At 42.5% G+C, this 26,151-nt stretch overlaps 1 protein-coding gene across 1 annotated transcript in view; it reads left to right on the top strand.

Moving 5' to 3' along the window:
• Nucleotides 1–26,151, top strand: part of LOC144691151 (uncharacterized) — a 369,111-nt gene that overhangs the window by 113,219 nt on the left and 229,741 nt on the right. Inside the window, exons 13-19 of the mRNA XM_078559217.1 lie at nucleotides 7,123–7,267; nucleotides 8,815–8,973; nucleotides 12,186–12,319; nucleotides 17,594–17,884; nucleotides 18,631–18,789; nucleotides 21,191–21,375; nucleotides 24,594–24,776. Of these exons, the coding sequence (XP_078415343.1) occupies nucleotides 7,123–7,267; nucleotides 8,815–8,973; nucleotides 12,186–12,319; nucleotides 17,594–17,884; nucleotides 18,631–18,789; nucleotides 21,191–21,375; nucleotides 24,594–24,776 (1,256 nt within the window). The remainder of the gene's footprint in view (nucleotides 1–7,122; nucleotides 7,268–8,814; nucleotides 8,974–12,185; nucleotides 12,320–17,593; nucleotides 17,885–18,630; nucleotides 18,790–21,190; nucleotides 21,376–24,593; nucleotides 24,777–26,151) is intronic.

Raw genomic sequence — 26,151 nt, forward strand, 5'->3', positions numbered from 1 at the left:
TCCTGTGGCAAGTAACTCACCTCCTGACTCCCCAAAGCCTGCCCACCATCTATAAGGCACAGGTCAGAAGTGTGATGGACTACTCTCCACTTGCCTGGATGACTGCAGCTCCAACAACACTCAAGAAGCTTGACACCATCCAGGACAAACCCCGGATGCCAAAGAGTGTCTAGAGGAGGGTAAGGCACAAAAAAGAAAGCTCACATCCGATGCAGAAAGCCTAGAGAAGTATGAAAAGTGCAGGAGTGAAATTAAAAAGGAAATCAGGAAATCAAAGAAAAGGCTTGGAAAAATATTGGCAAGTAACATCAAGGAAAACACAATGATGGTTTTATAAAGACAAAAAACGAATGAATAACAAATGAAAATTAGGGCCAATGAGATGAAAAAGGTAACTTGTGTGGAAGTGGAAGATGTGGGAATGGTTCTTAATAATACCTTGCAGCTGTTTCCACAAAAAAGAGGGATGAAGTAGACATTGTAGTTAAGGAAGAGGAGAATTAAATATTGGGTGGTAATAAAAATAGTGAGGGAGGAAATATTAAGGCGATCGTTGAAAGTTGATAAGGTCACCAGGTCCGATGAACCCAGGCTGCTAAGAAAAATTAACGGAGACTCTGACCATCATTTTCCAATCCTCTCTGGCTACAGATGTGGTGCCAGAGAACTGGAGGACTGTTAACAATGTAATGTTGTTTGAAAATAGAGGAAGGGATAGAGGGAGTAATTAGAGCATTCAGCCTAACCTCAGTGGTGGGAAAATTACTGGAAAAAATTGAGGCCATATAAGTCATCATTTAAAAGGGCATGGACTAATCAAGGACAGCCAGCATGGATTTTCTAAGGAATGTTTTGTCCGACTAGCTTAATTGAATGGTTTCAGGGTAACATGTTTGGTGTAGTCTACAGGGATTTTAGCAAGACTTTTGGCAAATCCCAGATGGGAAACTGGTCAGAAAATCTAAAGCTCATGAGGTTTGAGGGAAAGTGACAAGTGGAATCCCAAATTGGCTCAGTGGCAGGAAGCAAAGAGTCATGATTAGATGTTTTTGTGGCTAGAAAGCTGTTCCCAGTGGGGTTGTGCAGAGCTCAGTAATGGGAGTCATGATTTTTGAGGTAAAATATCAACGATTTAGAATTCAGCATAAGTTGTATTATTAAGAAGTTTTCAGATGATACCAAAATTAGCTATGTAGTTGATAGTGAGGAAGAAAACTGTAGAGTGCAGGAAGATATCAAAGGTCTGGTTAGATGAGCAGGGAAGTGGCAAATGGAATTCAATCCGGAGAAGTGTGGGGAGCACAAACAAGGCAAGGGAGTATTAATAGTTGGTTGATTATGATGTTAAAGATATACAGGTGGTGGTCATTGTTTAAAAGCTGTGAGCATTTTTTAAAAGCTGAGAGCTCATATAAAGCAAGTCTGGCAACTCAGGCTGGAATACTTCCTCAGCCCCCAAAATGACATTTTAAAGTGATTCGATAAGGTTCCTTTAAAATTTTTCTCCTTTGTTGCAGTGGCCCTTTAAGGGGCTTTCACTTTAATTTGATTTGTTTATTTGTTAATTTGCCAGTTTGTTAAAAGAGAGTGAGAGGAGGACCCTGGGACAGGCAGTCAACGGCACCTAGAGGATCTAGCATCTAGTCTATACTCAAGTAGGCGTAAGGGTAAAATAAAAGCAAGGGTCCATATTCTATTTAGTTAAGATATGTCTGGGGAGCTCAGTGGCATGATTTGCACATCGTGCGCTATGTGGGAAATCATAGTCGCTCCTGGTGGTCTAGATGACCATGTGCGCAGGAGGTGCCTCCGACTGGAGCAACTGGAGCTCCGGGTTTTGGAGCTTGAGCGGCAACTGGGGGCACTATGGTGCATTCACGAGGGTGAGAGGTTCGTGGATAGCACGTTCCAGGACTTGGTCACCCCGCAGTTTAAGGAAGTGCAAGCGGAGTGGGAATGGGTGACTGCCAGAAAGAAGAAGGGTAGACAGGTAGTGAGGGAATCCCCCGAGTGCATCTCGCTTGCAATCTGTTTTTCGGCCTTGGAAAACAGTGAGAGTGACAGTTCCTCTGTGGAGGCCAACCAGAGCCAAGGCCGTGGCACTGTGGGTGGTCCAGCTGTTCAGGGCTGGAGGAATAAGTGTGGAAAGGCAATAGTGGTAGGGGATTCATTAGTGAGGGGAGTAGTCAGGTGCTTCTGCGGCTGTAGACGTGACTCCAGGATGGTATGTTGTCTCCCGGGTGCCAGGGTCAAGGATGTTACGGAATGGCTGCAGGACATTCTGAAGGAGGGCGGTGAACAACCAGAGGTCATGGTCCATGTTGGGACCAATGACATAGGAAGAAAGAGAAATGAAGTCCTGCAAGCAGACTTTAGGGAGTTAGGTAGGAAATTGAAAAGCAGGACTTTAAATGTAGTAATCTCCGGATTACTCCCTGTGCCACGCAGCAGTGACTATAGGAACAGAAGGATAGAGCAGATGAATGTGTGGCTGGAGAGATGGCACAGGAAGGGGGGCTTTAGATTCCTGGGGCATTGGGACCGTTTCTAGGGGAGGTGGGACCTGTACAAGTTGGACGGGTTACATCTGAACAGGAACGGGACCAACATCCTCGCGGGGAGGTTTGCCAATGCTGTTGGGGCGGATTTAAACTAAATTGGCAGGGGGATGAGATCCTGAAAAGTAGCTCAGAGGGAAGAGAAGCTAAGATGGAATTAGAAGTTAAAACGCTAGTAAGTTAGTCTGGAAGGCAGAGGAAACATAGGCTAGATAAGAAAGAGGTGAGTTTAGGAAGGCTAAATGGAATATATTTTAATGCAAGGAGCTTGAGGAATAAGACAGATGAGCTGAGGGCACAGATAAGCACGTGGGAGTATGATATCATAGCTATAAGCAAGACTTGGCTAAAAGAAGGGCAGGATTGGCAGCTCAACATTCCTGGTTATAGGGTATTCAGACGAGATAGAGAGGGGGATAGAAGAGGAGGGGAGGTTGCAATACTGACCAAGGAATCAATTATAGCAGTGAGGAGGGATGATACCTTGGAAGGATGAGGCCATATGGGTAGAAGTAAAAAACAGGGGCAAACACACTTTTGGGTGTGTACTATAGGCCCCCAAAACAGTCAGGGAGAGATAGAGGCTCAAATATGTAATCAAATTTCAGAGAAGTGTAAGAATAATAGGGTTGTAATGGTAGGGGATTTTAACTACCCAAATATTAACTGGGATAATTTTAGTGTGCAAGGTAGGGAGGGAGCAAAATTCTTGAGTTGCATCCAGGAGAACTTTTTTAGCCAGTACATAGCCCAACAAGGGAGGGGGCAGTTCTGGACCTAATATTCGGAAATGAGCCCAGGCAGGTAGAAGGTGTATCAGATAGTGACCATAACTCAGTTAGATTTAGGATAGTTATGGAAAAGGATAAGGTTGGGCCAGGAATAAAAGTCCTAAACTGGGAAAAGGCTAATTTTACTAAGATGCGATACAATTTGGCCCAAGTGGACTGGGAGCAGCTACTTGTAGATAAAACTGTGTCAGAGCAGTGGGAGGCATTCAAGGAGGAAATAGCAAGAGTACAAGGCAAATATGTTCCTGTAAAAACAAAGGGGGGGACCAAGTCTGGAGAACCCTGGATGTCAAGGGGCATGAAGGTTAGGATTAAGAAAAAAGAGAAGCTTATGGCAGACACCGAGGGCTCAATACGACAGAGTTCCTAAAGGAGTATAAAAAGTGCAGGGGGAAACTTAAAAGGAGAATTAAGAAAGCTAAGAGAGTGCATGAGAAAGAATTGGTGGGTAGAATAAAGGAAAACCCAAAGGGGTTTTTTTAAATATATAAAGAGCAAGAAAATAACTAGGGAAAGAGTAGGGCTAATTATGGACCATAGAGGTAATCTGTATGTGGACCCGGAAGATATGGGTACAGTCCTCAATGAATTCTTTGCGGTGGCCTTCACAATGGAAAAGGACAACGCAGGTATAGACATCAGGGTGGAGGACTGTGAAATATTAGAGGAAATTAACATAGAGAGAGGGGAGGTACTAGCGGGTTTAGCAGCCTTAAAAGTGGATAAATCCGCAGGCCCGGATGAGAAGCATCCCCGGCTGTTGAGGGAGGTAAGGGAAGAGATACAAGGGCCCCTGGCAGTAATTTTCAAATCCTCTCTGGCTGCAGGTGAGGTGCCAGAGGACTGGAGGACTGCTAACGTTGTCCCATTATTAAAAAAGGGAGGAAGGGATAGACCAGGAAATTATAGGCCAGTCAGTCTAACCTCGGTGGTGGGGAAGTTACTCGAAAGGATTCTGAGGGACAGAATATATCTGCACTTGGAGATACACGGATTAATCAGGGATAGTCAGCATGGACTTGTTAAGGGAAAGTCGTGTTTGACAAATTTGAGCAAATTTTTTAAGGAGGTAACCAGGAGTGTTGATGAGGGTAATGCATTTGATGTGGTCTACATGGACATTAGCAAGGCTTTTGATAAGGTCCCTCTTGGCAGATTGGTCAAGAAAGTAAGAGCCCATGGGATCCAAAGCAAAGTGGTACATTGGATCCAAAATTGGCTGAGAGGCAGGAAGCAGAGGGTGATGGTAGAGGGATGTTTCTGTGACTGGAAGTCTGTTTCCAGTGGGGTTCCGCAGGGCTCAGTGCTGAGGCCCTTGCTGTTTGTGGTGTACATAAACGATTTGGACTTAAATGTAAGGGGTATGATCAAGAATTTCGCGGATGACACGAAAATTGGTACAGTGGTAAATAGTGAGGAGCATAGCTGTAAACTGCAGGAGGATATCAATGGGCTGGTCAGGTGGGCAGAGCAATGGCAAATGATATTCAGCCTGAAAAAGTGAGACGTAATGCACTTGGGGAGGGCTAACAAGGCAAGGGATTACAATATGAATGGTAGGACCCTAGAAAGTACTGAAGATCAGAGGGACCTTGGTGTGCATATCCACAGATCCATGAAGGTAGCAGGGCAGGTAGATAAGGTGGTTAAAAAGGCATATGGGATACTTGCCTTTATTAGCCAAGGCATAGAATACAAGAGCAGGGAGGTTATGCTGGAACTGTATAAAACGCTGGTCAGGCCACACCTGGGGTATTGCGTGCAGTTCTGGTCACCACATTATAGGAAGGATGTGATTACGCTGGAGAGGGTGCAGAGGAGATTTACCAGGATGCTGCCTGGGCTGGAGGATCTGAGCTATGAGGAAAGATTGGATAGGCTGGGGTTGTTTTCCTTGGAGCAGAGAAGGTTGAGAGGGGACCTGATAGAGGTGTATAAGATTACGAGGGGCATAGATAGGGTGGATAGGAAGGCACTTTTTCCATTACTAGGGAGGTCAATAACTAGGGGGCATAGATTTAAGGTACGAGATAGAAGGCTAAGAGGGGAGCTGAAGAGAAATTGTTTCACCGAGAGGGTTGTGGGAGTCAGGAACTCACTGCCTGAAAGGGTGGTTGAGTCAGAAACTCTCAACATTTAAGAAGTATTTAGATATTCACTTGTGTTGCCATAGCCTCCAGGGCTATGGGCCAAGCGCTAGAAAATGAGATTAGTGTCGTCAGATCTTTGTTGACCGGCACGGACATGATGGGCTGAATGGCCTCCTGTGCTGTAAATGTGTATGAGTCTATGAGTACTCAAAAAAAGAGTATAAAGCAAGTCTGCCCTGGGCTGGTTAGCTCAGTTGGCTAGCGTGTGGCTCAGAATAATGCCACAGCATGGGTTCAATTTACGTTCAGTCTAAGGTAGACTTGGGACCCGTCTCCTGGCCTGCTCCATGCTTGATGTGGAGTGGTGCCCGTCAAGCTATATATAAAGTAAGTCTGCTGCGACACTTGGTTAGTAATTAGGAGGCAGATTTCTGTAATGCTGCATGCAGCGAATAAACCTACTACCAAGGTCAAGATCTGTGTCCTGTTTTGTACTTCAGCAACTGACTTGGATCCATATAGCAGGGAATACACAATAAATGGTCGGATACTGAGCAGTGTATAGGAACAGGCGAATCTTGAAGTCAATGTCCCTGAAGGTAGCAGGACAGATGGATAAGGTGGTTAAGAAATAATAAGGGACACTTCCCTTTATTGGCCAGGCTCTGAGCATAAGAACAGGGAGGTTATGTTAGAACTGTATAAAACATTAGTCAGGCCACAGCTAGAGTACCGCGTACAGTTTTAGTCACTGCATTACAGGAAGGATGTGCTTGCGCTCGAGAGAGTATGGAGGATATTGATGAAGATGGTGCCAAGAATGGAATATTTTAGCTAAGAGGAAAAATTGGATAGGCTGTGGTTGTTTTCTTTGGATCAGGGGAGGCTGAGGGAGATTTAACTGAAAGAAAGAAAGACTTGCATTTATATAGCACTTTTCATAATCACCAGATACCTCAAAGCACTTTACAGTCAATGAAATATTGCTGAAATAAAGGCACTGTTGTAATGTAATGCCAATTTGTGCACAGCAAGCTCCCACAAACAGCAATGTGATAATGATCAAGATCAAGTTTTTGTAATTTCAATTGAGGGATAAATATTGGCCACAGGATAACTCCCCTGCTCTTCTTTGGAATAGTGCCATGGGATCTTTACATTCACCCAAGCAAGCAGGCTTGGCTTATTGTCTCTCATGAAGGAAGGCTCCTCCGACAGTGCAGCACTCCACTGCAGTTCAGTCTTGATTTTTGTACTTGAGCCGTGACAGGTGAAGGACTTAGATGGAGTGGATAGGAAGGGCCAAAGCAGGGATGTCAATAACCAGGGGGCTTAGATTTCAAGCAGTTCACAGAAGGATTCGAGGGGAGTTGGCGAGAAACATTTTCAGCCATAGAAAGCAGCCTGGAAGTTAGTGACTGAAAGGTTGGTCGAGGCAGAAACCCTCACCGCATTGAAAAAAATATGTGGATGTGCACCTGAAGTTTCATAACTGAGAGGGCTACAGACCAAGAACTGGAAGGTAGGATTAGACTGGATGGCTCTTTCTTGGTCAGCACCGATCAGTGAGCTGAATGGCCTCCTACTGTGCTGTATATTTTCTATCTATGTTTCCTTTGTGTGATGTGATCCCTTCATTCTAAAGTATCCTTGTCATCTCAGCGATGCTGTTTGTGTTTTTAGCGCACGGTGTTAGTTCAGCTGTATCAAACGGCAGATGAAGATGTAGAGCTCCGAATTGCTTCTTACTACATATTAATGAAATGTCCCAGCGATCAGCTCTTTGAAACAGTGGGACTCACTCTGCAGAATGAAAGATCCAGTCAAGGTTGGGACATTGATACATTTACAATTTGCAATAAAGCACCAAATACCAGTATTTTAGATCTTTACTGATGAGAAGATCTGGAAAACGTTGCGCAGTATTGCTAGTTAATTTGTTACTATTCCTTTTTTATTGTTGATTCTTTTTTTATATAATTTGCAGTTTCTTTAATGTGCTAACATCACTTCTTATCGCTTGTCTACTTGTTTTAAATTTAACAATTCTATTTTATAGTAACTTTTTCTGGTGTTGTTTGTTACATTGAAGTGTTTGGGTCTCTACAAATAATCTAATCAAAACTTCTCACCAGCATTTTATTGGTTTTGTTGCAAAATTGAATATTTGTTGATGAAAAGGTTACAAATCTTAATGTTTCAAATTAATGTGTTTTAAATTAATGCGTTAACAGCAAGAAAAAATATTTATATCCTATTTTGTTTATAATCCTCATAATTTTGGAAAAGTTACGAGGTGGTTCTAACTGTAAAGAAACTGACTGAATCTGACATTTTGGCTTGATCACATCTGAATTGGCATGTTGGCCCTGATTTTTAACTTGGTTGGGATCAGCACATGGGAGGGGAGACACCTTGGGTCATTTACCTGGCCCATGCTGAGGCCCAGAAAAACCTCACCTCCCAGTGCCATTTATACATGCATGACCACGTTCCCCACAGCCTGGCTGATGGGCAGAAGTGGGGCTAATGGTAACAGGAGGCCACCTCCTGGAATATGCAAGATCAGCTCCTGGTGCAAGTTCCATCAGAAAGTTTCAGGAGGGGGAGAAAAGGGAGCCCAGGGCAGGGATGCTCCAAGCTTTCTCTCTGGGCCTTTTCTCCCACTGGCTGGTGCTTTTGGCAGCTGGTCAGCCACCTCTACTCTGCTGCTCAGGCCTTGGGTTAAAATGGCAGATTAGACCTTGCTGATGCCATGGGGGCCCAAGTTGCATATTTAAAGTGGACCTTACTGGCTTGGGCAGGCGTCTTTGCCACCGACAATTTAAAATAGTTGTCAGTCAGATCAGAGTGGGAAAAGACTGGTTAAGTTCCCCTCTTTATTTTAACTGTTCCCCCACTGCTCACCTGGCTTTCAACAGTGGGAAGTTACAATCAAGGCCTATAGTTCAGTTGGGAGGAAAAATACAGTGAAGGTTGTGATAGAGTAAAATACAGATGGAAATACTTCATCATATATTAGCTAGAAAAATCTGATCCACCATATACTGAATTCAAATTCATTTTCTACAGAGTCAGTAATTATTATTCGGAACAGATATGATTTTCAGAATTTATTTTTAGTGACCGTTTATTTCAACATTGTTAAAGAGTTATCATCATTTATTGAATGAGAAGCACGTACAATTAATTTAGGAATAGTTCAGCTGCTATATCTGATTTCAGGAAGGATGGCTGAGTGGAAGAACCAATCCTAGAATGAAGCTGTTCTAAATATACTCACTCATTGGATTTTAGCACTGCATTGTGTAGTTCCACAGTGTGTTAAAATGTGAATCATTCTTTATAATTTGACAACTAAATTTGTCTTCACAGTGGGCTCATTTGTATGGACCCATCTGTCCCAGCTCATGGAAACTAATGACCCCCTCAAGCAACAGATTAAGGAAACTCTTCCCAATTACATTGTCAGCAAAGACTTTGACCTAGAACACTGGAAATATTCGTCATATGTGGATGCCACCTTCCAGCCAGGTACTGTGCTCATGCATTTGATCTAAGTACATTAAGTATTATCGAGGGAAATTCTGCTAGTTATGACTCAAATATTATATGCACATGTAGAGTTCACAAAACTAATGGCAACAAAAGCAGATTGGCACAAAAACATATGGCGATTTTCTAAACCAAAAAAGGTTTCTGGATTAATGGTCAAGGCTGACTAATTAGAGCTTTCAAAATTTCTTGGGTGCTACATTTTAAAATTACAGCAACTGGTTTATAATTAAGAGTAGTTTGACCTCTTTTATTTTGGCAAACATCCGGCAAAACTGGTATAACATCCTACTGGAATCAGCTTTGCTGCAGGATTTTAGTATTGTAACCTGATATGTAGCTGCATGTCAACAGAAATATAATTTTGTTTTGGCAAACAATTCCAATGGAGGAAACATTATAATAAAGGGCACTTTGTAAAGTCCAAACATTTTATTAATATACAACATGCATGGTTTGTAAATCTCAGAATCAAAGCCTTGGATAACTGGCTAGTGGAAAAAATATCTTCAGTTCATTGATGGTAAATAGATCTGGGAAAACTCCACCTTAGAGACTTGGGGCCGGATTTTTGTGGAGGAGGCAGGAAGGTCAAGTTGGGAAACTTCTAGACCCAGCGGACGCTTCTGCTTGAAAAAGGCTCCCGCCTGCCATATAGTCGTTCCAGGGAGGCGGAGGCAGGATGGAGTTGGGCCCGTTGCCTCCAGAAGCAGGCCCGAGGCAGTAACGGAGGCAATCAGATGGTCAGGCTGGCAGGCTAAATGCTCGCCTACTTTTACTGGGTCATTGGCACAGTTTTAATGATGAATGTCAGGCCCTCAAACCCTCATCCCCAAAGCCCCCCACCTACTCCACATGCCCTCTCCATACCCCATCATATTCCCCATGCCTCATATTCTCCTTGCCCCCCATATCCCTCCATGCTTCCTCATATTCCCCATACCCCACCATACCCCATGCCCCCTGCATGCAATGCATCCTCCATTGCTACTCGCCCAGTATCCACTATGGGCAGATCTCAGGAGCCATGTCGTTGAAATGGAGATGAAAAAAATAATAAATTTCTGACAACCTAATAGACCTGCCATTCAAACTGACTTCATACTGAAAAAAATACTCATAAAAGCCATTCCAAAAATTTACATCTCAAGTGGTCAATTTGTTGCAAAAGCAAACAAACATCCATTTTACTAACCACATCAATGACAGATTATCCTTTAATAACATCTTGAAACTGTCAATCAAACTGTGAACACAGCTCCCTGCTGAGATAAGTGGTTCTGTGTTTCAAACTCATAATGACCTCAGCCATCAAAACAAACCATGCAGACCACAGACAATGATGCCCATTCAAATTGCAAAAACAGATGGCTATGTTTTTTCTGATCTGCACCAGACGGCTTGTCAATCAGTACTCTCCAGGAGCAGGTCGTTGTTTTTTCTCTCTCTATGTAAAAGCTGCATACTGTTTATTTTTCAATGTTAAAGGCTGGGGAGATTTAAATCACTTCAGATCATGACATAAGAGTTCCCAAGCAGTGTTTTCTGCAGTTTTTAATGCCGAATAGCACTTGTCCCATAATAGCACTTTTCCAACAGGAAAAGTACTCTAATGCATCCTGACAACTTACATAATGCTGGCCAATGTAATGGTCAACTTACAATACATCATTTAACCATTGAAACTGAAAAAATAGATTTTTTTATTTATTTCCAAGCTTGTCAGTGAAAGAATTGCAGGAGCAGGTGACTTTTCTTTTAGGTTCCCCACTTGGAACTGGGTTTTCCTCGTGGTTCAGTTCTCTGTGTGCTGTGAACCATGCCTTCTTACAGAAGGGCCCCAACTGCATAAAAATTGTGGGATGTATTGGATTGTCCGCCCACCAAAATGGTGCTGACAAGGGCTGGGCTATCTGCACCTTTATTCCACATTGGCAAAAATAGCTGGAAAAGAGAATGAGGATGGAATCCTGGAATCAGGCTCTGCCCACCATTTTTAAAGGGCTCCCAATGCGGCAAAAATCCAGGCCTTAATCTACAATGCTACAGACTGAAATGATGTAAGACCCAGGAGAGGGGAGTCTGAATAATTGGATGACTCTTCCAAAAACTCAGTACGATGGGCCAGATGACTTCCTTCTGTGCTGCATGCTTCTTGGCTCATGCTTGAAGAATGGTCATCTAGATAAGTCACGAAAAGGTTACCCTTAATTCTGGAACTAGTATGAGCTGTTTCCTTAAGGGAGGAAGGATAGAGGATAGAAAAACTGGACATAAAAAAATTACACCTATACCTGGGGTCCTTAAATAAATAAATAACTTCTGGATTTCAAAGGCATGCACTCTGCATTCTAGTTTCTGGCTCCTGAATTGTAGGGCCCACATGTAATAATTGCAGTGGACAGCAGAGCTGGCATTTGCCTACCAATGTTTTTGATGGAAATCATTAAGTGAATCTTTTAGTGGGAGGAACAATGACATAATGTCATACAGTCGGAACACAGTGTTGCGATCAGCACAGTTCCATTTCCAGCCTTCATCCCACCAATATGATTAAGAATTGGAACATTAGCTCTAATGTGCTCCAGAGGTGACCAGATTTTTCTTTATGTTTAGCACATTAAAACTATGCATTACTGCAACTGCCTAATATTGTAGATAGTAGTGTAGAGCAAAATTGATTGATATTAATTACAAAATGTAAAAACAAGAAATAGTTTGTTTATGATGAGTAATCTATGTCACCATTAATATGATTTTTTAATAATATAGATACTTAAGATAACTGTCTGTGATATTTCACAATCCTTGTTGTAACGCATGTTTAATGTTGTTTGTTTGACGAAACCATTTAAAAGCACCATTTCGTAACACCATTTCTTCTTGGCTGTAACTTACTGGGCATTTCTTCGGGGCGTCTCCTGCTCCATCGCCATAAAGTCACAGATAATAAACAGGAGTTTCCAGTAACATTACAATAATGGACCAGGAGAAACCCAGAGGAAATTCCCCGCGTTGAATTTTGCTCGATTTCTTGGACAGGTCTGTTGTGAACACTTACCATACTTGTGGTGCGAATTATGTAAAATAAATTTAAAAGTTTATAAGTTTAAAAGATGAATTCAAATAAGTATTTAAAAATGCTTTTGACTGCCCACAGCCTGAGATTTTGTTGCGTTTATTTGTTGCAGAACCATTTCCTGTCGGGGCAAACGCAGAGGCAGCCCTCGTTTTCTCCCCCAGGTCCTTCTTACCACGCTCAGCAATGGCAAATTTTACCATTTATGTGATGGGCTATGCTATCAATCTACTTGAGGCAGGTTACGTTTGATCAAATTGAATGTTTAATTTTGAATATTACTTATTTCAGAAGCAAGCTCAGTTTATTTTTATTGTTGCTCCAAAGATTTTTCAATATTAGCCTGGTCCCAATTAGTGTCACAATCTCCAGTAAGTTTGGCATAAAATGCTTACAGGAACAAACCCCTCAGTGATTGCTCAGATTTTGTTTGAACTTCACAAAGCTTTTTCAACCAGCTGTGAGTGTAAGTCACATCAACACATCTCTTTGAGGAGGTTATCCTGCATTTATGTAATTTTACTATCATTGTCTTGAAATCTTTCTTTACGGACATTGTGTACTAATTTCGAGTATAATTTTTCCAACTTATGCCTTTGTCAGGAAAGGGTTGTAATTCTAGAATAGTGTTAACCTTGATTCAATTCAGTCGAGTTTATTAAAGTCACTGTAGGTGCCTTCTACTATATTTGCAGATGACTTAGATGAAGGAATAGAGAGCCAAAGTTGCTGACAACACCAAGTTTGATGGCACAGTGAATTGTATAGATTGTATACATCTACCCATCTTGGTTCTGTAACTCATACTTGGCAAAAATCTCATCAGTCACGGTTTTAAAATTTTCAATTGACCTCCTAGCCTCAACAGTTTTGGGGGCAGAATTCCAGATTTCCACTACCCTTTGTGTGAAGAAAATCTTCTGATATCAACCCTGAACAGCCTAGCAGTAATTTTAAGGTTCTGCCCTCTTATGCTGGACGACCCCACCAGAGCCAATTGTTTCTCTATCTTCAACTCCTTTGATTATTCAATTCATTTTGTTCACTCTCAATCTTTTACATTTCAAGGTAATAAAAGCCTGGTCTATGCCATTTATTCTCATAATTTAACCCTCTTGGCCCAGATATCGCTCTGGTGAGTCAGCACTGGGTCTTCTCCAAAGCCAGTTGTTCCTTCCTGAGGTGTGCTACCCATAATTGAACATACTACTCTAAATGGTGTCTAACCAGAGCTCTGACATACACTCCACCCCTTATATTCTAGTTCCCCTCGAGATGAAGGCCAATATTCCATTAGCCATTTTAATTTTCTTTTACACCACTCCACCAGCTTTTAGTGATTTTTGCACTTGGACTCCCAAATCTTCCTGCACATGCACAGTTCCTAGCTTCTCACCATTTAGAAAATACCCTGATCTCCCTTTCTTATGTTCAAAATGGGTGACCTCACATTTCCCCACATTAAATTCCCTCTATCTGTCTTATCCACTCACTTAGTCAATCAGTGATCTAATCAAATCTAGATAATCCGTGATCTAATCGAATGGTGGAACATGCTTGTAGGGCTGAATGGCCTCCTCCTGGGCCTATCTTCGTATCCTATCTGTCATATACCAATATCTCTGATATGATAACTGTTGTGTGTCTCTCACTAACAAACGTAAGATTATTTAAGTGTGCAAAGAGGAAAATGTCACTTCATAGACATTTACTACAGTTTAATTCAAAGAACCTTTTTGTTCAGCATAGAAATTATTGCCCTGAAGGTAAAACCCTCCAGAAATAACTGGAAGTGTTAAGACAGTATATGCACTTTCATTTTTTTAAATTCTAAAGGCATTGGGAATTTATCTAGAGCTTACATGGCCTGTTTTTAGCAGTTTCAGACCATAACACTCCCTGGTACACTGAAACATATAGGACTGGGTTTTCCAGTCATAACGTTGAGAGATACCCTTTCATTGTAATGGGGTTCCTATCAGTGCTCCAATCGGAAATTCCAGGCAAGAGTAAGTACTTACCTTTCCACTCAATATTATCAAATGAATCGATCTCTCTATTGCACACCTTTTATATGGTTTCCAAATCCAGGGTCGTATGAAGCTTCCCGTTCTTGTGTTTTTAAAATGAAGTGGTTCATCTCCCTGATTTGCAAATGGGGAGTCAATGCCAAAAAACGGTTTGGGAAGTAGGTCTGGATTTTCCTCTCAGGCTTGCCAAAAGTGAGTTGGGCCCTTCTGCAGCTTCGCAAATGCACACCTGACTCATGACTAACTTTGTCCTGGAATTTTGTTTATTCAAGAATGGTTTGGTTTAATGTGTAGTTTGCGAGCTGCGTTGCGGAGACAGGCTGGTTAGAAGGCCCACCTCAGCCCAGCTCCCAACATTCTTCCAGTGCCTCCTAAACCTCACCCTTCAGCTCCAGCCACCCCCATGCCCCCTCACGCCCCCCCTCATACAGCCCATGCCTCCTCATATTCTCCATGCCAATCCATACCCCCTCATAATCCCTCTGACTCCTCATATTCCCATGACACCCCATGTCCTCTCACACCCCCCTCACTCACACCTTGTTACTCATATATCCTCCATAGCCACTCACCCAGTATCCACTATGGACAGCCCTCAAGATGTAATAGCAATGGAAGAAGGTGGCATAAATTAAGCCTGTAACAATCTATTAAAACACTCATTCAAACCTCTGATACTGCAAAAAAACTGTCAGAAAAAATATTTAATCCCTTAAGTAGCCATTAAATTGTATAAATAAACAACCATGCATTCAGGAACCACATCAAAGGCTGATTATATTATTACAGCTTCTTAAAACTGTCAAATCACTCCTATGAGCAGCTGTGTCGGCAGAGTTGAATACGCCATAAGATTTTGGAACTCAGCCAAGCATTCACAATAGCCACAGCTATAAAAACATTAGTTTTCAACTCCAGACTCTCCTGAAACTTAAAAGAACAGATAGTGTACTTTCCATCCCAATACAAATTGCCTGTCAATCAATGGAGTGAAGCAGGTGATTGGATTTTTAAAAAATATTCAACAGCAGGGCAATTTCTTTCAAAGTAAAGAATTTATGGGCATTTAAATCTCTGTCGAAAACATGACAGGAGAGTTTGCCTGAGTGCACTATATTATTTTTTTCTGGTAACAAAGCATACCTTTTGGGGGAAGAAGTGTTGAACTGCTTCTCAGTTCCTTTCCTCGCACCCACTTGCCCACCCCCCAGCCCATCCAACCTTCCAAATAGGACACTATTTTGTCATGAAGTTCTTCATCTACACCTGGCTGAGAACTGTCAAAATAATTCAACGATCAAGTTCAGGCAGAGTATAGACTGAGATTTGAACTTTGTACCTCTGGATGGGCGACCAGCTCCCATTCTACACCACCTAACTGCTCAATGCAGCCTGTCCATAATTTGTACATATTTGTCTTAAGATTTTGTGTGTTATTGGTTCAAATTTGAGTGCGTGTGGCTGGTAGGGGAATTCGCTCACTGTTGTCGCAAACCAGAAAATTCCTGAAATTACCTCTACAATATATATAAACTATGTTCAGGTGGAGTGGTTGCTGAATAAGTTAAATTTTCCACAATATTCAATCCATTTCTCATAGTCATTTAAGTGTTCAGAAACTCCTGACACTAATGGTACAGCCATAATGGGCTTCTGAATGGGAATCCCACTAAATCTATACCTTGTGGAGGTAGAAGAGGAGAACCAACTAAGGAATGTGGACCTTGCAAGTGCCCTCACAGCTACTTTTAATTATCAGGATTTACATAGCTAAAACTGCTAGAGGGGCAGTGGTTCACAATGGAGGCTGTGAATCAGTCGTCCCCTATGCTGCAAAGTGACCTGAACATACAATCATTCATATTTGGCACGATCAGGGGCTGTGAAGGTCGTAACTGTTTTGAACTTTTATGCCTGTGGACAGTTCTGAGGTGCTACTAAGAACATCACCCTCATTAATCAACTCTCAGTTTCCAGACACATAAAACAAGTGGTGGATCCCTTATTAGCTCAGGTAACCAATTTCATCTCCAGCTACATGACCAGCTAGCAGTAGCATTGGAAGGACTTGGCAGTTCCTTGATCAGTGACTGAATTGATGAAGGCCCAAGGGGTTACTGCATGATACCACTGTTGGAAATGATTTCAGCTCATTTGGAACCATAAAAATAGGCTCAGGTTCCTGTGGAGTGCCTGGAGAAGCAGAAGAGGATTATGATAGTGTCCACCTTCACATTTAGTTGCAATATAAAGACTGACGTAGGAACATTATATTAAATGTGGCCTGAGATTAGCAAAGGTCCAAATGATCCTGGCGGATAAGCCAGGATTTCACCCACCAGGAAGCTTTACTGCAGACCCTGTCAATGTTTGTGCGGTCAAGGAGATGAGCCTCCAGGACAAGGCACTCATTGATTTAGGGAGCCATGTATGGTGTACCCTACTGAAGATCTCAAATTATGGTAGGGGATGGGGGTGCAGTTGCTTCAATAAGCAAGAAAATTGACTGGAACCACAAAGTTTGTAGTCACACCAATCAGTGACCATGTGGAAGGTATGACAAACAGCATGTGCATGGCTGTAATGGGCACTAGTAATGGTGCTTTGGACCTATATTCTATTGACCTTTCAACTCAAGCACCCGTAATAGTCTTCACTGGTCTAGACCCCAATACTGGCCTGGACCCACAGGCCCCAGCTCTGCTAGGCTTGGCTAATTATGCCTGGTGACATCAGGGGCACCTTTGCCATTGCTATAGTCCCAATAAGGCCCAGGTATGAGATTTGCTGATCTAGTGATCCGCCACTTGTAATTCCATTCCTCCTGTGCTGATGCTCAGGTAGGGTTGGTTGTAGTCTATGGCCCACATGAAAGCATGTATCAAATCTGCTTCTAGACAGCTTGAACCACCAAAGTACCTTCAGACGTGAAAAGCCGGAACCAATGAGACCTTCAAATCTTGCAGGAGGACATTTTGTTCTGCCTTTCAATGAGCGCTTTTCATGCCGGAAGCTCGCCTCTATCATTCAAAGGACACTAATTGCACTAACGGGTGGTGGGTGCTCCTGTTGGACCACTCTGCTTCCAGTCAGGCTTATACTCAATGGGAAAATCTAGGCTATGAGTCAAATTCTGTTTTTATTACATGGGATCTTGTGTTTTGGGGATTGTAATCTAGAAATCACTGTTGGTAATGGTCGTGAGTGAACAGATATAAACTCACTTATCTTAAATGGATCAACACTGCCGCTGAAACAGCAGACATGGAATTGTTGTACACCAGCACTGAACTATCATCTATCTTTAACACAATTAGGAAATTTTAGCCTCAGATTCTGCGATCCTACTTATTTCCTCCATGAAAAGCACAAATCATTGACCTTATAATGATGCCCTATGTATTAGAATGATGATTATTTGTACAATTAAAGATAAACTGAGCAATGTTTTATATTACAATATACCATTTTCCTCCTGGTGTTTGTGCAGGTTGGCATTCGAGTAGAAAACGCTGAGTACCTTGTCCAGAAAATGTTTGGTCACAGACAAGCTCCTTTTATGGACAGTCCCAAGAACATGAAGAATTCAGGGAAAAAATGGAGGATGAGAAATCCATCAAAATCTTCCATTCAGACTGTGGGTAAGAAGGGAGCAGTGCGGAGGCACTCTGTCAGCAAGTTTACAGCATCCAAGCAGCAAGTGGAGAAACCCAGCTTTCAAAAGGCAAACCAAAGCTGTCAGAACATGGACTATAATCGGATTTATAAAATAGAGGCCCAAGTAAGGATGCTCTTATCAAAATACCAACTCGAATGGGCAGATAATGCAAATAAAGTCTGAACTGATCTAAACTGGGAATCTTGGAGAAAAACATATATAAATATGGTAGATCATCAAGCTGAATCGCTTGAGGGGCTTCCACTTGCATTCAAATGTTATTTGTGCAGGTGGCAAAAGTATTACCAAATTTCACAAGCTTATGATTTTATATTAAACTCAGAAAAATGATACTGCCCAGAACAAACTAGGCTTTCATTGCTATTTCTTTTAAGCCCTGCACTAGAAGGTTTGAACTGCCTCTGGAGTAGTGCATGCTGACCTAAGAGCTCAATAACCCTCCACTCCCAACCCAAAAAATGCCCATAACTTTACAAAAAGGTAACTCACTATTCAGTGAAATATGTTCCCGAGCCATCTTTGGAAGCAAGTTAGCTTGTGACTAGAGGGGACAAGAACCTTCAGAAGAATTGTCCACCTTAAGAGTTTTCTCTTTAACTCCAATAAGTCTATGTTCCATATACTGGGCGTGTACAACAGTGTTTGGATTTCTGACCAGTTTGAGTAATGCGTAGGCTTGTGCTGTGCTTTGATTTGCTCTAAATGAGCTGAATTTGAGTCATTTTGATCCTGAACAACTTTAAGCCCCTGTGACTTACAATGACTTTGTACAGGGTGTGGCCTTCCATTAAGTTGTTCTTCTCATACTTGAACTGCATTGAGACCATTATCTTGTTTTACTGATTTAGTTTGCAAAAAGGATGGCGAAGAAGAAGAAGAAGCTGACATGTGGCTTGAGCATGAAGATATTTGGCAATGAGCTGAGCTTTATAGACTGCAGTAACATGAGGACCCAGATAAAGCAATACTCTCTGGACATGGCAGAAATTGCAATCAAACTCCTAAAGGTACAGGAAACTTTACCTTTTTGGTCATCACCAATGAAATCTGAATTCAATGAACCCATTTTGGCAATTTTAAATAGATTAGTTCATACCTGTAATTGACACTCGAAAGATGAATCAATATTTTACCCAAGAATAATAACAGATACGCTCATTCTCTTTGGGTGTGCTCTCAGTTGGCCACTAACTTTGGCAGAAGATGAGCAGAAAGCCCAGTTAAACACACAGAGGGAAAGAGAATGGAGGCAGGTTATAAACCGCACATCCATGGTTTGCGAAGGCAGCTGTCCATATAAATCAGCAGCTGCCTCCACTCGCGTGTGATTTTGGTAAGGTAGGTGTCTGAAACCTGGAGTGGGCAGATTTGACCAGGTAGGAGCAGGTCTGAACCTTGTGGATTGATTTGGATAGCCTTTTGGAGAGGTAAGGTATCCCTTTGGATATGGTCCCAGGACATCTTAGGGAGAGGTAAGGCACCATTTGAGGTAGATGAGGTGCCCTTTGGGATTGTTAAAAGTAGACATGGTTGTGCGTAAAAAGTGTATAAACTCATTGGAACTGTCAAAGAACTGACAAAGTTCATTAAGGGATTTAACTCTGCTGGGCTTTATTTGTTTTAAAGAAGAGTGAAGGTTAAAAAAAAAATCAGCTTTTGATATTTCACTGTCTATTGACATAAGCTTGAGCGTTATCATTATGGGATTTGTGCTGCATGACTGATTTTACAACCTAACATAATTACAGTGGGGTGTCTGTTAAGTGAGCAGTTTGATAGCTTCAGGTAGTTATAGAATCTCTTCGTTTGTTTCCATAAGAGATTAATCGAAGGAATTTCTATGTATTGAATGTTTTTTTAATTGATGAATGTTTTTTTAAAAATAGTGACATCATCAATAGACATACAACTTTATTTTAAGTCAGCATGACTTCTGAGGTTTTCCAATGATAGATACTAAATGAGTTGGCATGGAGGGGTTAATGGCAAATAATTGAGAGTCAGGACGTGGGATGGCATGAGTTGGCACTAAGTTTGCATGGACACTATAAAGGGCCATGTGGATGAGTGGGGGGCATGGGTTGGCATGGGGATATGAGGGCCTTAGGGGATGGGTAGAGGGGCATGCCTTGTGTTACAACCCCAACTGATGTTACTACTGGACAAGTCAGATCCCTGGTGAAACCTGGCTTGATTTTTTTTTTAGAAATCGTGGAGGAAAGCTACTGAACAAATTCACAGGAGTCTGCTGACAAACTCTTTCAAAGAATAGAATATTTATTAAACAAGGAAAATGAACTATATTACACCAGACAAAAATGTTGGAAAGATCTCAATACAAACACAAGAAGACACATCAAATTCCCACTATCCCTTTACCTCAGCAATATCTTTACAGGCACACAAACAAGTGAAGAGTTACCACTAGCTTGACACACACAGGCTTCTCACTTTGGACTGGCACAGCTGCAAATGGTTTTCTTCCGGTGAATTTCAGAGCATTCACTCAACGCTTTCCACCCAACTCGTATCTCTCCCTGAGACATTCAAACACCGCACTCTAAATTCAGACTTCCAGCAGCACCTCTGCTAAACTGGTCACATTGCTGAGGTCTATAACTGCCTATTCAATCAACTACTGCCCCAATAGCTTTGTAATGTTTTCTTGTCAGAGTGCTGAAAATCCCTATCTTCACTCTCTGACATGCACTGAACTCTCTTCTGACTTTTCTCTGTCTGTGTCCCGGGACCTTTGCCGCTAGGCAACAGTGAAGTTTTTTCTACTTTGTTGTTTCCTCCGCACAATCTCCAAACTTTTAACCCATCTCTTTACTTTCAGGGGTTGTAAAACTTCATTAAAAATGTATATATAGAAACAAACCCAAAAGACCTGACCTTTCAGTCAGGAGTCCATCCCTGGCACCAAAGGTTCACGAACAAAACCTAAATGAAACTTGAACCCTTTTTACCTTAATTAACACACAAATATATATATTCAACTTAAAAATCATGCATTGTTTCTAACACTTGGCATGGATGGGAAGTGAGGGGCGGGTGGTAGTGTGAGGGCTGGAGGGCTTTTTTTTTTGTTACATTCATTTTTTTCAATAAGGCCATTAAAGTGTCAGGTGCACAGAGGTAGGCCTTCCTCCCAGCCCCCCTCCACACTCGTTCCAGGGGTGCCAGGCCCGATTTCTAATCCAGCCCACCCCCCCCAATCCCACCCAAATCCGGAATGAAAATCCGGGCCTCTTTTTCCCAGATCAGTTTGTGGGGCCAAGAAATGCCCTGATCGGGAGCAAAAATTCAGTCCAGGGTGTTTAGGGTGTTTGCCTGGAAGTTACGGTAGCTGAAATTCCCTGAACAGTCCTGTGTAGTGACTCTGATCATCTCATTGTTTCTCTTTAGGGTCAGGAAGTACAGTATAACAGAAGGACAAGTCTAGCTACAGAGGAGTTGACACTTTCATCCATTTCAGGCCTGCCTATTAGGCTTGCTGTAAATGCATCAGCTGCCACAAACATTAAAATTAAAGGGAATGTCGACCTTAAGCAGAGGACAGACTTTATCATCACTGGTTTCATCAAGCCAAGGTATGAATACAAAAATACTTACCAATAACAATTGCAGTGAAATTTATATTGGTTTTGTTTAACAGTGCAGTGCAATAAAACAAAATTGATTCACATCTCAAAATTTGCATGAAAATAAATGTTGCTAAGTTATGGGCTGGATTTTACAGCAGCAAATCAGGCAGTCTGTACCCCCTGCACATGTAAAATACAGCGTGATGAGGTAGGGTTGGCAATATGACGTCATCACACTATGACACCTTCGATATGACAGAAGGTGAGCGGGTGCTGAAATTGGAAACCCGCCCTCCATTTTGAAATAACCAATTAACAAGCTATCCAGCTCATTTAAGAACAATTGTATACAATATTTTGTCGCCGGCTCCATTTTTCGGATGTCGGAAGGGAAAAGGTTTGGGAGTGCTTTACGTTAGGTATGAGGAGGCGGCACAAGGGCAGAAGAAAAGGCCTGCCAAGGTGACCATGGCTGCATTTGGCAGCAGATTCTGCTGTTGAAGGTGGCAGTGTTTTGGATGTTTTTTTGACTTCACTCATTCATTGTTTTGAGCCTGCCATAAGAAATAGAGATTGAGAGGGCAGGGGTCTAGACTGACTTCCTGTTCACGGTATAACCCCTCACGTGCATAAGGTCTCAGTCTAGACTCCTGACTGGACGCTGAGCCTCCCTTCGCACCGCTAATTGGCCAGCTTCCTGTCGGACAGCCGCTAATTGGCCGTTCGATGCTTGATTCGCCAAGCTGAAGCAGCGGGGTCAGGTGACAGCCGACTGCACCCTTTTTCCAATCTTTCTCCCTCACCCCGCCAAAATCCATAAAATCCAGCCCTATGTAAGGTTGACAAAAAGTCCATTTTCACTTTTACTTTGTGATTGTCTGGGTATCGTTAACATGCGCACAATGTGGATGTATCTGGTGTAAAATTGAATTATGCATCCTGAAAATAGTTGATAACAGTTGCTTCTGTCAATGTAAAGTAGCTGCTTTATACACATTCAAAATGACCACTTCTAAGATAAATTTACGTTCCACAGAAACTAGTTTTTTTTTTCATTCTTTCATGTGATGTGGGCCTCGATGGCAAGGGCAATATTTGTTGCCCATCCCTCATTGCCCTGAATTGAGTGGTTTGCTCAGCCATTTCAGAGGGCAGTTAGGAGTCAAGCATATTGCTGTGGGTATGGAGTCACATGTAGGCCAGACCAGGCAAAGACAGCAGATTTCCTTCCCTAAAGGACATTAGTGAAGCAGATGGGTTTTTACGACAATCGATGATAGTTTCATGGTCACCGTTACTGAGACAAGTTTTCAATTCCAGATTTAATTGATTGAATTTGAATTACACCGGCTGCCATGGTGGAATTTGAACCCATTGGTCTGGGTATCTGGATTACTAGTCCAGTGACATTACCACTATGCCACCATCATCAGTAATTGAGAAACTTCTTTTTAATTTTTAAGAAAAGTAATAGGCTTCAAGAGGACATGTGACAGATGAAATTTAATGCGGAGAAGTGTGTAGTGATACATTTGGATTCATGGAGAGGCAATGGTTGATGGTGGGAGGGTAGATTGAGAAAGTGATTAAAAAAGCATATTGCATCCTGAGCTTTATAACTAGAGGCATAGAGTACAAAATACTGGTTCATCCTCAACTGTGCTCAATTTTAGCACCACACTTTATGAAGGATGCTGTAAAGATTTTCGATAATGGTTCTAGGGGTGTGGGACTTCAGTTATGTGGGTAGACTGGAGAAGCCTTAGAGAACAGATGGTTGAGAGGCAATTTAATGGAGGTTTCCGACCTCATGATGGGTCTGGACAGAGTAGACAGAGAAACTGTTCCTATCGGTGGAAGGATCGAGATCCAAAGGTCACCAATTTAAGGTGAATGGCAAAAGAACGAAAGACAACATGAGGAAAAACATGTTTATGCAGCGAGTGGTTAGGATCTGGAATGCACTGTCTGGGAATGTGGTGGAGGCAGATTCAATCATGGTTTTCAGAAGGGAATTGGATAATTATCTGAAAAGGAAAACGTTTACAGGGCTATGGGGAAAGGAAGAGGGATGTGGGATGAGCTGAATTGCTCTTACAGAGAGCCAGCATGGACACAATAGGTTGAATGGCCTCCTTCTCTACTGTAACCATTCTAATGTAATGTGAGATTTAAGCACATGGATTGCACAAAGGTTAAAAAACAAGATTCCTTTATTAAACTGTACAAACTGTCATGTGAAAGCGTAACTCCAAGAAACAACTATTTACAGAGAATATTCACCGCCAGTGCTCCAAATCTCTGTCAAATCAGGGCCTCGGCTCCTCAGCACAGCACTCACCAGCCATGTTCAGGCTTGTCCAGCTGCTCAGCTCCTGGCTGCAGTCCTGTCCCCTCTCTCTCCATGTGGCTTCTCAGTCTCGGTGCTGCCAGTCAGTCTGACTCGGTCCAAATTCCCCTGTTTGGGGGAAAGTGGGATTAAAATGAGCAGTTAGTTTCTTTTTTCTCTTTTTGGCCGGCGTAGACATGATGGGCTGAATGGCCTCTTTCTGCACCGTAACTTTTCTATGGATCTTTCTGGTTGTTCAGCCACCCTCAGGGGCTTTAAGCTTCCCTAGGCTCGTGTCACCCTGCCACTCACAAGTCATGTCTGCTTTCTCCCTCGCCTCACAGCATCTGACTCTGGCCCTCAGCTTTTCAAAGACACTGCTCCCTGCAGGGAGAGGTCCACAGGGGCCAACCCATTCCCCTGCGTGGTGCTCTCCCTCACCGTAACCACCTGCTGCTGGAGGCCCTACTACACTATAAATCGTTCTATGTCCATTCAACATGTACACTGCCTTCAGTGAAACTGGTCTATCAATTGGAACCAGACTTAAATCAAAGGCAAGCTCCATGGGTCCCTCTCATTGATATTGAAGGGTGTGTCTGCTTGTAATGGGTGTCTTCTAGGCTTCAAGGAGGAGACTCTAAGTTACAATTTTCTTTAAAAATTAAGAAATCAGTTAAAAGTACTAACAGCGTAAATGAATAGGTAAGTAATTTACATCCAAGTACCCATTTTTTTAGCATCCCCTAAATCAAGAAATTCCCTTTAGAGAATATTAGTTTAATACAAAAAATTCTTTCGTTCAAAAAACTGATGCAATGTTGATATGTTTCTTGTTGACATGTGAACAGTGGAGAAGAGTCTTAACAAGTTATTCATACTCTTCTGCTTTTAGTGCTCACATTCATGTGTCTATCCACATGGGGGTTGATGGGACAATTGGTAAAGCTGGTCTGGAATGGGTGGCAGGAATGAGGACATTGACGAGCCTCGATGGTGGAATCCAGTTAAAGAAAGGGCAAGACTTGAAAATTTTCCTCAACACACCACAGGAGACTATGGAGATCATAGATATCAGGTGATAACATAAAGATGGTTTGACTCTGAAACCACTGCAAAATGTACTCAATCCATTTACTTAATATAAAGTACTCCGCTAACCATTGGCAATTTGCTTCTGTTTTAAAGTTCTTAATATAGGTGTTGGCATTGACTTCAGAACTGTCATGGTATCTGAACATCTTTGGGCAGAATTTTACATTCACTCGATTGATGGGTTTGTAGGCAGCGGGGCTGGGGGCGGGGGGGGTGGTGGGTGGGGGTGGGGGGTGGTGACTGTAAAATGCCTTGGTCGGCCTTCCCACCGGGCTGCTGTCCACCCCAATATCTCTGCAATTTTCCACTTGGACGGGTGAGGCCTATGCTGGCCCACCCACCCTTTCTTCAGTTGAAGCCCTTAAGTGGTCAATTATTGAAAACTTTCAATTTTCAGGCTGGTGGGAAGGGTTCGGCGGCTGGGGGAAGCCCAAAAATTAATGCTGTTCAGGCCTTGGGCAGGAAGGGGGTGGGGGGGGGGGGGGGGGGGGCATCTCCATTAGCATCCCCCCTCTGCCCACTTCACTAGGCCTTGCCTCCCCTCCCCGCCCTGAGACCCTCAATAATTATTTGGTCCTGGACCCCTGGGACTTAGGCTCTGGGGACTGCTTGTAGCCCCACTCCTGTTCACTGCAGGGACTAGAGAGCTGCTGGTCAATCTGATTGGCCGGCAACCCTGAGGTGGAACTTCCTCCCGAGTGATGAGGAACATCTACTTCCTTCCTTGGGCTAATTGTCACTAGCAGTGAATTACCACGCAGGCACACAGACTATACTCTGCTTGCTGTTCGGTGATCAATATCAACACTTGGGCATTTTTATTTTACTAAAAATAATCTGGCGACGCCACACAGGACGATTCAGCCACAATCACCATTCCACTTCCAGATTTTATGGCCAGGAGTTTTAGGATGGCGGGTTTCCCTTGGAAGTCCCATCTCCAGCTAATTAATGCTTGTTGGAGCATTAAATGGCTGCAGGGTGGGCAGTATCTGCAGGGATGTGTTCCCTGCCAACTCTTCGGATGGCAGGAAGGGAAACCCGCCATCCTAAAACTCCTGGCCATAAAATCTGGAAGTGGAATGGTGATTGTGGCTGAATCGTCCTGTGTGGCGTCGCCAGATTATTTTTAGTAAAATAAAAATGCCCAAGTGTTGATATTGATCACCGAACAGCAAGCAGAGTATAGTCTGTGTGCCTGCGTGGTAATTCACTGCTAGTGACAATTAGCCCAAGGAAGGAAGTAGATGTTCCTCATTTTGAAATTATACACATTATGTTCCAGGTGAAAAAGTTCCATTATCAAGAAAAATTCAGATTGGTGGTGAAGTGCCAGGAACTTGAACTCATAATCGTAA

This window comes from Cetorhinus maximus, chromosome 15, assembly GCF_964194155.1.
Source record: "Cetorhinus maximus chromosome 15, sCetMax3.hap1.1, whole genome shotgun sequence".
NCBI classification, from domain to species: Eukaryota; Metazoa; Chordata; class Chondrichthyes; order Lamniformes; family Cetorhinidae; genus Cetorhinus; species Cetorhinus maximus.